The sequence below is a fragment of the Anopheles coluzzii genome, chromosome 3 (genome assembly GCF_943734685.1).
Source record: "Anopheles coluzzii chromosome 3, AcolN3, whole genome shotgun sequence".
Classification (NCBI taxonomy): domain Eukaryota; kingdom Metazoa; phylum Arthropoda; class Insecta; order Diptera; family Culicidae; genus Anopheles; species Anopheles coluzzii.
Window position 1 is genome coordinate 49,319,390 of NC_064671.1, and position 13,259 is coordinate 49,332,648.

The 13,259-nt window shown below is 38.0% G+C and overlaps 2 protein-coding genes across 4 annotated transcripts in view; one reads left to right on the forward strand and one right to left on the reverse strand.

Moving 5' to 3' along the window:
- Nucleotides 1–13,259, forward strand: part of LOC120955427 (60S ribosomal protein L24) — a 245,605-nt gene that overhangs the window by 64,473 nt on the left and 167,873 nt on the right. The gene's annotated exons all lie outside the window — the stretch shown is intronic.
- Nucleotides 1–13,259, reverse strand: part of LOC120960223 (bromodomain-containing protein DDB_G0270170) — a 68,958-nt gene that overhangs the window by 34,535 nt on the left and 21,164 nt on the right. For all 3 annotated transcript variants that reach the window (XM_040384279.2, XM_040384278.2, XM_040384280.2), the window contains exon 3: nucleotides 11,491–11,755. In XM_040384279.2, coding sequence (XP_040240213.2) covers nucleotides 11,491–11,755 — 265 coding nt within the window. The remainder of the gene's footprint in view (nucleotides 1–11,490; nucleotides 11,756–13,259) is intronic.

Consider the following 13,259-nt stretch of genomic DNA (forward strand, 5'->3'; position numbering starts at 1 on the left):
AACGACTCATTAAGGTTGTAAAATTATGTTGCTCGTACACTAACTTAATGACAAGCTTACTTTTAGTAATATCCCCATTTGTATAGTGATGTATCGGTGTAATACTTTATTTTAACAATAAAAACTGAAACAGAAACAGTCAAGGGAAAAAAAATTAAATGGACAGCAGAAAAAACAAAAAATGTGATAAAACATATGAACGTAAAAATAAATGGCTAATCCTCTCACATCGTTTCCAGCTCATTGACGCTCACATCGTAATACTAGAAATTATTTTTCGCTGGTACGATAGCTAAACCATATATCTTTTCCAAACAATTTGTTTTATTAAGAATAAGCTGCACAAGATTGCACTGGTTGCTACTACTACTTCCGGGGGAAGTCATATACAATCCATGAGTACCGTCATATAAGTGATCTGCGAACTTAGTATATTACGACAATCATAGTACTACGAACTCTACCACTACTGTTTGCCACCACTACCAGACCAGATAAGCAAAAAGTTCGTGAGGCCACTGAACTTACATAGGAGCGAAAATAGAGCACATAATGGCATTTTGCACTAGTACATAGGTGTGCTTGCAAGCAACCCTCAGCTTCCACAATGCAGGAAACTGCATCATGCATTAGAGAGTTGGATATAGATGATGATGATGTTAAGAAAAAGAAGATAACAACTTTTCTTTATCGATGCGCATTGTCACTTTCAATAGATTTTTTTTAATTGTCAGTACATTGTGTGTGTTATTTATATATTGTAACATAAAATATGCACCGCAATACGTCTGTATAAGAAAGGCAAAGGATATCCTATGCAATAAAAACCGAAATATAGCCTAGCCCGTATGTCTATAAGACTTAAAAGAAGCAGCAGTGAGCTCAAAAATTAATCAAATGTAAAAAAAAAAACAAAATTCAGGTGTCAAAATACTGCTCCATTTGTACATCTACAGCCTAACGCAGAAGATAACAAATGCAGTGATCTGTTCAACCTCGTTCTTGTTTACACAGGGGTTTAACAGTCGTTAGTGGCAATGCTACGTGATATACGTAGCGGTAATGACAGAAACTGCTCCAATTGCTGGAAGCTATGAGAGTGTTGGGTTTCGGCAACTCGACAAACCTCTTTTGCATATCAAGTCTACCGTTCTGCTAAGCCTGCGTCGGCTGGCCGTGGATGGCCTCCACAACCTATTGAAGGCATCGTCCTCGATGGCGCGTCGTAGTCGCGATGCAAACCGGCTGACCAGTTTGCATATTAGTATACGCACTTGTACGACTTCACGGCGACGCAATGTGCATGGGTGCAACAAAATCGCATTGATGCAGCAGTAATGCACAGGACTACTTCCTTCCCACCATCGTCGTTTCCATACTTACGCTCTCCAAATGTCAATCCACATCTAACGCCTAACGAGGGTCGAGTCGACGGAAGACACGTCGCCTTACTTTCGAGGTAACATATTAATTTATTTATTTATGCAACTTCACTACAGACAGCGGGCCGGAAAGGGCGCTTTTCACCTCCGTCCTCTTTGTATGCACTTCAAGTACTCGACACTCAATGGTCTCGAATTGTAAAGCCAGCTCATTCAACTTGGCAAACTAACCAACAAACCAAACCAATAAACGAACCACCAGTGCCATTCCGCCCCACAGCTTTCTCATTTGCAGACGGAACAACAAAGATCGATTTTCTGTTGTCAACGTTTTGCAACGGGTGTGTAACATTGTTGCTGCAGAAGAAGGATTCTTCATTGCATTGCACAGCAGGGAAAGGGTGGTCGAGTGTAAAAAAAGAATTATCTCAGATTAAGGAACTATCGTATTTCTTACAAAGTTAAATAGTTAGTTAAGAAAAGTCTGTAATATTATAACACTATCATTTCAACTTCATAAATTATGACTGGTCAAAGTTGAAAAGGCTGTCCAAACTACGTTGAGGGATCAATCCCCCCTCCATTTTCCCGATATTTTGGCATAAAGAATTTAGTAGTGCTTATTTGTTTTTTTGGGACCGTTCTGGTGGTACAGTCAACTCGTACGACTTAACAACATGCCCGCCATGGGTTCAAGCCCTGAATAGTCCGTGCTCCCATACGTAGGACTGACTATCCTGCTATGGTAACAATACGTCACTGAAAGACAGGCTCACTTCACTTTTGGGTACAGGCAGGCCTTGACCGACAACGGTTGTTGTGCCAATGAAGAAGAAGTGCTTATTTGTAGTAGGTGGTCGATTAATGTATCATTGGAAAGGAAAATTTATAAACTTTTTTGAAAATAAAACAAAAATATTACTTTGCTATTCTTGCACCGCTTTTTACTACAAACTGCAAACATTTACACTAAAAACAATATTTTTCAACTTTGGTAATGAATTTGAAAACTGTATACTTTTTTACATCTTCCATTTTATCAAAACCTCATTTTTATTGTGTTCAACATGCTGTCAAAAATTCAGACTTATCATTTAACCTCCAATGTGAAAAAATGCATTCAATCATGTTTGGAGCGCGCGCCTCTCCAAGGCGCGCCATACATAAATCGTTCGCCTGCGCTATTACTCAAACAACAGAGCGCGTTCGGAATTTTAGTTCTTTTTGAAAAAAATAACGGCAGTATTTTGTACGTACCTGCCATTTTGTTAGAACATATCCAAAAACCGTAACATATTTTTTTGTATCCGCGGAAGGTTTAAGGGTTATTGACGAAAATACATCAAATGAACTAACCGGCTTAGACCTGCGATACCGGCGCTAAGCGGAGTTGCAAATATTGTGTTCAACTTAGATCAATCAATTGACCATATTGGTTTTATGCAAATAGCATGTACCATTTAAAAATGTCGACCGAGATGAAGTAGTTGCCTAAACATTGTTTTCTTTTCCTTTTATTATTTAAGATACAAGCACTTGGAAAATTTTTGAAAGTATTTTTTTAACTACTTAAGTTATTAGTGGTTCAAATATTGTTTTGGATATTTGAAACGTTGTATTATTAAAAACAATACAATAGTGCTCAAATATTATCTGAAGTAGATTTTTATCGAAATTTTTCCTATTCATATTATTAATCACTAAACAGGTAAAACATATAAATTAATATAATCCGCAATGCTAAGGACAGGTACAGTTAGTGAGGAAAGCTATAGTAACGAACCCAATATGAATGTATTTATAAATACAAATGTATGTATCAAAATGTATGGCCAAAATATATCCACTAATACCACTAATCATATCCACTACTACCACTAAAATGATATGTAATGTAAATGATATGTAAAATGATCGTAATTAGTACAAACATGATTTATGACCGCGGTTTGTTCGAGGCCGCCCCATAGTGCATTGTTGCCCCAGTTCCTACACACATTTGTTGAACTTCTTGTAACGTAAGAAAACCATTTTTTTACGTGAACGACTTCGATAAGTATTTCCCTTTTCTTACAATCTCGCCTTTGGATGGCAGTCTATAGTAGGTAGAAAAAAAAGATTGTATTTCGATCTTTAAAAGACACCTGCAAAATTTATCTGATTACATGGAGCTGCACAACGCAATTCGGATCTGCTACTTAACTCCGACAAGCACTGATATTAAACTGATATTGAACTCATACCTGTCCTGGAACATATCTCGGTATCTTTCCGGTCCAAGAACAGTATCTGTACTAATCCAAGACACAGCACGAATCACGAACGTATTTAATCCAGTAACTGATTCCGCTACCATATTGTCCGACGAACCATTGTCGGTCCGCAGCAGGGTTCATATAACTTAGGATACGTTGGACTTTAGGACAGCAAAAATGCTTAATCAAAAGCTTATTGGTGATCAAATATTTTTCTTATCTTTATGTGATGCAACATCTTTACTAGATCGAGGCATGAACTTAGTCACTACAGGTGTTAATTATCGGTGACATCAAAAATTTATGTACGGGACGTAACGTCACATTTTAACAAAGCTGAGGAGCATTACTATTATTTCAAAAACTAAATAAAATGAAGTAAACTTAACTTTAGCGATATACATTCGTTACCCGATTGAATAATTTACAGTATACATAATATTTACGTTTTTCTGATCAAAACATGAACCGCGAATGGTGCGTTTGAACTTTGATATATGATTCATAGAGTAATTTTCAATACTATACCTTTTTTGTCGAAATGACCTATTTTAAATATTGTTTTCTTAGCTATTTCTTAACATTTTCGGAGCAACTAGTAAGATGGCTGTGAAGTTTGTTTACACATTTGGCCTTTTAACATTTATCCAAAGACCGGAATGCAAAAAAAACCCGTGCCTTTCCATCGCCTTTTACCTTCAAGAGCATCAACTATTGTCAACTAAAGCCCACACGTTTACTTCAACGCAAATATAGCATGATCGGATGGTTTGTAAATAAATTCAAAAGTGCAAAAACATTGATAGATCACCTGTGTGACGTTTTTGTGTATACTAGAAGGATGAAATGATATTTATTTTTGCGTAGGATCCAACCATCAAAATTACTAGCATTGATGTCATGATTTATAATATACTTCTTTACTTTTCTTCTCTTCGCTACCAAAAATAGCCCACTTACCAACACGTCTGAACCTTGGATGAATAAAATCGCCTTTCTACATGCGGTATTGTGAGGGTATTACATATGGGTGTATACGTTTCAAGCATTTTTTTAAAACATACACACTACACAAACGAGCTTGCGATATGTAGAAAGCCTTCGGCGAAGAGTACAAATGTTCAGGCACAGCAACTTCAACAGACTGCAGTATCAACAGGAGTGAATGAAAGCTCATCCAATGAATACGGTCATTCGACAGAAAACCGTCTGCATCGCATGTGTCTTCTATCTCTTTCGATTAACCTCGGATTGGGGTTCGCCAGATGAGATCAGAATATTACGCATAGGATCGGCTCTACTAAGGTAAGCACCCGACCTGCTACGCGACGAATAGCAAAAGCTTGAAATATTAAAGCACGATGCAGCAATTGCACTTTACCTTGAGACCAACGACATTCCCCCTTCTTAGCGTATATCTTTCCTCTTCCCAGTACAACCCTGTTCCTAAGCTGTTGTGACTGTCAAGCAAGCTGATATCGATATCGGTGGTGACCAAACTACTCTTTCCTACTCTTTGCACTGCTTTTCTTCAAACACGTTCACCTTGTATGGAAAAGAGGTAAGATAAATGAAAACTAAAATAACCGTAACAATATTTCTATTATCACTTATCTCTTCTCTTTGGCTGATCCTTTGTTAGCATAATATAATCCACTCTAAACGAAGAATGAAAATCCCATTGAATTTTATTAACACTAAATTATTTGAAGATCACTACGCCACTTTTTATCAGGATATCATTATGTTGAAGTACAAAAAATTGAAACGGAAACAGACTTATCTAGTTTGGCGCAACAATAACGAGATCAGTGACTTATTGATTACCCATAGCAGGATAGTCAGTCTTATGTATGCGGGGAACGTTTCATACAGAATTTGAACCCCTGACGAATCGAAACTGATTAACACCGCATATAAAATGACGTAAAACTTACCACTTAAAATATAACTATAATATAAAACAGCATATATGATATAAAATTGCTTCTGACAAAGTGTAAGATTTTTTAAAATTTGATTTATGCTGAGCGAAAATATAAACTTCAAACAATCCTCTGTACAGGCCGTTAAGCCAGAAAAGAAACGTGTATTAATAAAATATGATACATCTTATGCTCATGGCGCACTATTTGTGAAAGTGTACACATGTTTTTACCTCTTAAGATACATTTAACAGCAATGATACCTATTCTCGTAATCGTAAGTAGAGCAAGAGATAATACATTTCCTGCTCTGCTTAATGGTCAATTATTAGCGCATTTCTTTCGTTATTCCCATACATACTTAATAGCTGCACATGCTACACATGTCAGCCCATGCAGCAGGGCGCGGTATAGCGTGCATCACTTTTAAATAAATAGTTATGACCAGTATCAGTGGTCATCGATTTTACTTTGCACCATTTGCACAAGCAACCAACTAAATGACGTCTAAAGGTTTTATGCTTCATAGCACGAATTATTGCCATTTTTATAGTAAAGGTATCATGAATGTCGCTCATGTATGTACCTGAATAAATGCATAATGCATTCGATGCTCCTTAGATTTACTCAATGTGTTTACGCGCCTTAACTAGCTATTAAATGACAGGCTTCCTAAGGCAATCTAGATGAGCGGAAGAAGCTTTTCCGTTATGAACCAAATAAGATATCCATTTTCTTAACCGGTTCTCAACCCAAAGCATGCACGCACACAACAAAATGATAATTATATCGAAGCCACCAAGAAATTAATTTTACAACAAACATCTAATTAATGTCTTCTTTTTGTCCCGAAATCGCATTTCCCTGTAATTGTATTTCATTCATTTCATCGTATTATTTATATCGACTGGTTTCCTTTCCAGAATGCACATAGTGACGGATCAAATACATTATTCATGATTTTATTTCTTCCTCTTCAGCAGACCGCAGCTAAAGCGGAAGTTCATTTTTCTAAACCAATTCACCCGAAGAACATGGATTGGCCGAAAGATTTAAACCAAGTCGATCATGTGACCAGTCATCATGATTCAACAACGTGTATTAAAAATGTCTCATCCCGCCTTTCAAAACCATCAATTGCTCTTGTTAACCTGTCGTGGTATTTGGATCACATATACGATCAATCTTCTTCTTCTTTGGCACAACAAACGTTGTCGGTCAAGGCCTGCCAGAACCACTAGTTCCACGCTGGCTTTCAGTGATTTATTGATTACCTATAGCAGGATAGTCGTATGGGAGCACGGTCCAATCGGGGCTTCAATAGATCAATACGATCATTAAAAAAAGGAACTATCGTAACAATAACCAACTGTTTGGTTAACAAACTCATAAACATGTTGATATAACAAAATGTTCTCATGAAATCTATTGCAATACTACACCTTTATAACGTGACCGATGTAACAAATGAAAAAGCAGTCGTATCCGTAGAAAGCCCATGAAAGAAATATGCGTTGTGGTTAGATCTTCACTAACAAATCGTACGATCAAACAACGCACACCAGAAGCCCGCACCGCGAACCGCACCGAGCGTACCGCAGCAGATAACGGTGTTTTATGAATGAAACCACTTTTTCCCTTCATAAGCTATCTCGTCGCGTATAGAGTTATTTTTTCTTCTCCCGCTTTTCGTCCAATGAATGACCGGACGGATTCGTTGGCTTAATATGAATGAACAAACCCTACCCACAAGTGACGCGCGCGAATGTACAAACGAACGTACGGAATTGGATGGATGGATGGATGGATGGATGGCTGGTTGGTTGGATGGGATGAATGAAAGGAAAAAGACCTGCCGCAACACACAGAAACAACAACAATAGCAGCAACAACAAATACGACCGTCGCAACAACAAAGAGCAATCGAAACATTCACGTACATGCACCGTTGTGTTTAGTTGGCTGGGCCCAGCTCTCGCTACCTTCCCAATCATTTCTTCTCACTAGTGTGCACCCACACGTTTCCTGCTGTTTCAACCAACCCGTTGTCTCCATTGCATTTCAACTGTTGTATGTCATCGTTTGTAGCTCTCTTATTTAAGCTAGTCGGTTCATTCCTATTATCAATCAGTACAGTACGCCAAATATATACCAACTTAGGAACGACGCTTCATTAGCAAAATCAAACAATTTGCATGTATACTACACTCGTTCAACATAAAAATAAAAACAATTTTGCCGTTTATAATGTAGTTATTTTTTCCAAACATGATCATCTATCTTTTCTCTCCTTGATCATCTTTTATTGGAACAGCTAGCAGCACTTTGTGAGGTCACTTTATTCACGATCGCTTAATACTTTTTGCAGCGCTTGAAATTACTAGACATGTGGTGGTCATCTATAACCTTTGCACGTATCCATATAATATCCCAGACAGTGATACTCATTTCAAACTAACAAAACAAAGTCAACTGCATTCCACAAATAGCAACTGCATAATCCTGCACTGTTTGTGTGGGTGGTGGTGTCCGTCAATGGGAAGGCGTTAGACATGGCCTTTTGCCAGGGGTCTAGGCGAATGTATAAACAAGCTAATCATAACACAGCTACAACGACGTATCGATCGTGCAGCGGCAATGCCAGCAAAAAAAGTACGATGCAGTTGGCTGTTGACACTGACCTACCCCAACAAGACTCTATTTGTTTCAATTAAATGAAGTACCGTTTTTGGGCTGGAAGTCTGCAGTCTGTTCAGAGCACATGGAATACACGATTGACTGAATGATATTGTGGAGAATACTTTAAATGCTTTAATTTATTTGTACGTGTTTAACATACTAGTGTACAATTATACGTGTTGTGAATCATCTAACCTGTATAACAAAACAAGAACAGGTGTATCGGCATATTATTTGCAAAATTTCGAAGATGATCATTTCAGTGTGTTCATATTTGGCAGGCTTTGTTAAAGCACTATAGACAGTATAGTTTTCACTTCTCTTGAACTTCCTATATCTCGCGAAGATCAGAGCCTCTAGAGGAGCAAATGAATAACTGGAACATATTAACTGATGTCTTGTTATGATCGTAAGGTAAGACAATTTTCAACCGCCACTTTTTTAGCGGACCATTTCGAACTGGGGAAAAAATAAATTAATTTTGCAACATTGTTGCCTACTCTATTATACCGAAGATGATGTCTAACCAGCTGATTGGACGTGCAGATGCCGCGGCAAGATGCATTGAAGGGAAACGAAAATATTTATGCATTTATTTACCCACCCAGACGATAGTGTGTCTTCTTAGGGTGTACGGTACTGCCCACAAATTGCCGGAAGGAGTTAGTAGGTGGTAACCGGATTCGCGTACCGCCACCTTATACCGCATGCTTGTACCTTCCTATGCTTGCACTTTCCGATGCTACCCACACGCCAAATCTACATACCGTCATCATTAAACTCTCACTGCAGGGCACATACTACCTTCAAAAATGGTACTGGAAATTATCCACCAACATTGTGGCCAATTTATTTTCTGTTCACAATATTTCAATGCTACAATACATATCAGGCATTTTATATGTTATGTTATTTTTTTATTTAAAACTTTGGGCGTCATATGCATTTACATTATAAACACATTGGCCGTTCTTGTAAAATGTTAAACATTATAGCTTTGCAGATATATATTATTGCATATATATATTTGTGTGGCCATGTCAAACAACGTCTGATTGCACTGTGACCTACATCCGTATAAATGCGTATGTCGCAGTGGTCAGGCTCAAGTACATTACTAGTCATCGAGTGAATTACTCTAGAATTACTTATACAATGCCTATCTCTATCTACTCATCACTTTGCTTTTCGTTTCTGCCAGCTGTAATAGATTTAGCAGCTCACTTGTTTGGGAGCTCAAGGATCAAATTATACTCAACACAAAACAATGAAACCACAATACACGTACACCTGCCGCAGTGCCCTTTTCGATGCTTGTAGTATCAACATTAGAGACTGAGAAATTCTTTCCATTTTAAAAAAAATGATATTATTCATAATATGAAAGAAAAGGAAAGAAAGTGTTAGAAAGTGTTTCAATTGAAATAATAGAAATCAAGATATACGAGTGGCCTATTTCTAAATGAACCAAGCAGGCAATACTTTAATACAGATTGCTACCTTTTTAACATTGTTGCAGAAAAAATTGTAATATTATGATTGTGTGCAGCAACTGTTATGTATAACACATAGCATACATACCGACCATTAAAAGGATTTGTTATGTATTATAGAATAAAACAAAGCTTGTTTTCTTCTAAAGCATGTAGAATCAAAGAACCTTCAGAGCAATTGTGATTGTTTTTTTTTTTAATTTAAAATTGTAAACACCAACCCGATTTATAGTGCCTTCTACATTGATTATTTACTATCAACCATCTGCAAAGCTATTCTTTAAACAACAGTTGTCTAGATAAGCAAGAGGTACTTCAATTTGCTCGGTTCATTATACAAACGTTTTTCACAGACAATTCGTACATGTGTTGTAGCTGACTTGAATCTGAGATCCAATCTTGTAGACAATGTTATCGAAGATGCTCTATACTTACAGACATAAGTATTACCAGTAGTATCGTTTAAAATCTCTATTAACCACTTCCTTCAAGCATAGATTGTACTGTTCTTGGCATGTTGAAGTATTAGTACCGATCACAACATTGTCGATATTTCAATAGCTATAGGGAACATGGAGAGTCAATCTCACACTACTACTAGTATGAAGCTGCATGCTGTATCGTGTCATAAGTTATCGTGCCGTGATGGGGAATAATTGTGGTGAAGTTTGCATGGTATGCAGCGGCTGAGCTCCCTCCTCCATCGAAGGGCTGTTTCTACTGTAGCAAGGGCATTGGGAAGGAGCTGATGCAGGGTCAGCCGTCATAAGACCCGCCATCAACTTTAGCGGTTCATTTTTCTCTGTCTACGACTCCCTTTCTCCCTCGCAGGGTCCATCCTATGGCGAATGGAGGGCGGCATAAGACGCAAGGCATTAGTTTGTAACAATGTTGCAAATTAAATTGCGCTCAATTTGCTCACACCCTCATCTCTCTTCATGCGATATACGCAGCTCGTGGCGGTTATAAGAGGAAGGTGGAAAAGGGCAAAACGATGCACTTCACCAACTGGTTTCTTGCGCTTTGAGAGGCCGGTACGCGATAGCCCCATCATAATCGTCGGGGCAACCTACGACGGCTTCTAGGTCGCACAACTGCCTGCACCAACCATGGGCGACGACGTCTCAAAAGGCGGCTGTTTTTAGACTGCATAGGCGCAAGATTGATGCATTGAGTACCCATGTACAATCAGTCATTGGTGGAATGTCACATGTCACACGTCGAAACAAATACGTAAAACCTTTCGTCATGGTTTTTACGACCATTTACATTACATTTTAGCCTTGCAATATTGTGAATGAACTTTACTTAACTACATAACGCGAACGACCATGGATGCATAAGGGAATCAAACAAATTTGTCAACAAATTTGGCAGCGAAAATATAAACTTGTCGAATAGTTAATAAGGTAAACAAATGGCTGTAGGGATATTGATTTTAACAGTGTAACCGTTTGCAAAATCAATCCAAAATAGTTACAAGCTTAAAAGAGGATGTTACTATTGCTGCACAAGATCAAGACATCAATATGTGTAAATTACTGTCAGGCGAGTGTAATTTTTACGATCAGGTCTATAACTTTTCTATTCAGCACAAAACGCAACATACAACACTACTGCGTTCCAAAAGGGATGCTGTAACCCAGTGCATTGGTACATAACTTCATACGCCTTTATTTGGCATAGCGCCTTTATTTTATTTATTATCATAAAATTACCTTTGAAACAAATACGAAGAGCAATATTTCAAACATACCTTGCTTAACTTTTCGCCCTCGTGGTGTGGTAGCATTTGTCGGAGACTCTGAAATCCGGCATTGATGCTCTGCATCCGACGTCTTTCGTTGCTGTTCGCGATTTCGCGACGCATTCGCTTTTCGTCCTTATCCATTGGTATATTGTTACCGTTGCTACTACTCGACGAAGAGCTATTTATGCCGTTGTTGTTATTGTTGTTGTTGATGTTGTTATTGTTGTTATTCCCAGCACTGCCGTTTTCTTCACTTTTTAAGCGAACATATCTGTGGGAATCAAATAGAGAATAATATTATTGTACTTTTATTAGCAATAGTCCTGCTAAAAAATGTATAAACATATTCTGCTTCTCAAAAAGGGTACGTTAAAATAGGACTAAAACAGAAAATATTCTATGGAACTAAGAATCTAAAAAATAATATCGAGTCACCAGCATAATTAAGGTTCATCTTTGCGCAGCTAATTCAATAACTAGAGTAAACAAAACAAAACGATCAAATGTCATTTTACGCATCATTTTTGCACCAGAAACTAACACATAAACAACGTATGATCTTTAGATGACCCAAATAGATTCATCCTCATGGTCAACTTTACTGGCAGAATGATTAGTGTATGACGGTGTACCCTTTGTTTTAGCCATTGTAAAATACGGCTATTTGTAACAAAATTTGTATTGAAGTCGACACACATACCATTACCAAAAATGATCATGGAGACGAGAAAGACGAAGATGAAATACTAGTCTGTCTGTGAATATTGGCACTATCACAGTGGCGACAGTCTCGTTTCTAGTCTACCTCCGTCTGTTACGTGCACTACATGATGCTACCGCTTATGACGGGTGTTAAACGAAAGTGTAAGCCTGTTGCGGCCGATATGCACACTACATGCATCAGACATTGCCATGCCGGTAGGTCTTCTGCATAAGACTGTCTCGTCACCGCCACGGACGTCTGCACAAGAAAATGGCTATTTTTACATTATCTTCACCTCGTGCACCCGGTCAATGTGTTGGTGGTCTGAAATTACCGATCACACGCTGTAACTAGTCAGAAATAGACTCCTATCCCCCGCTACCCCTACCTTTCGTCTTTTCTCTACTTAGCTTAAACGATTGTATACGTGTATGAGAGTCAGCCGCCAACATTGAGACTACTACTAGAGCCGGCCCATCATGCATTTTTTTTTACTTTTATTGGTTTGTAGCTGCCGGCCTGTGTGTTTGATGTGTACGTGTTTCGCGACACGCTTCGTCGAACTAAAATATACATACCCATTCTGTTTAACGCACATCTAAATGGGGTCTCTCTAAGCCGTGCGGTGTAGTGTAGTGTCACCATGTGAGTAGATGGCCGACACACGACCTTTACCACCAGACGATGATGGCTCAAAACGTTGTCAAATTTGACAGGTGTAGCTGACCTAGTTATCGCAATCTATTTTTTGTCGATCAGAAAAAAACCGGAAACATGCTCAGTAAAAACACAGTTGCTTACGTAGCAAGGGTGTAGGAAGAGGTACGCATAGTTATGTTCCTTTTAATATAGGATGCAATCACAATTTCACCACCCTATACTTTCATTGTTAGCCTATTCAATTTAAAGTATTTACGGTACTTCTCACTCAACAAATATCATTTGTGATATTATTGATATATAGCATGGACGGTATAGAACTTTTCAAACTTTTGAGGTTATATTTATGTTTGTGCTGTTTACTTTATTATTATTTATTCCAATTAAGTTCAAAGGACTTCATGAAATGAAT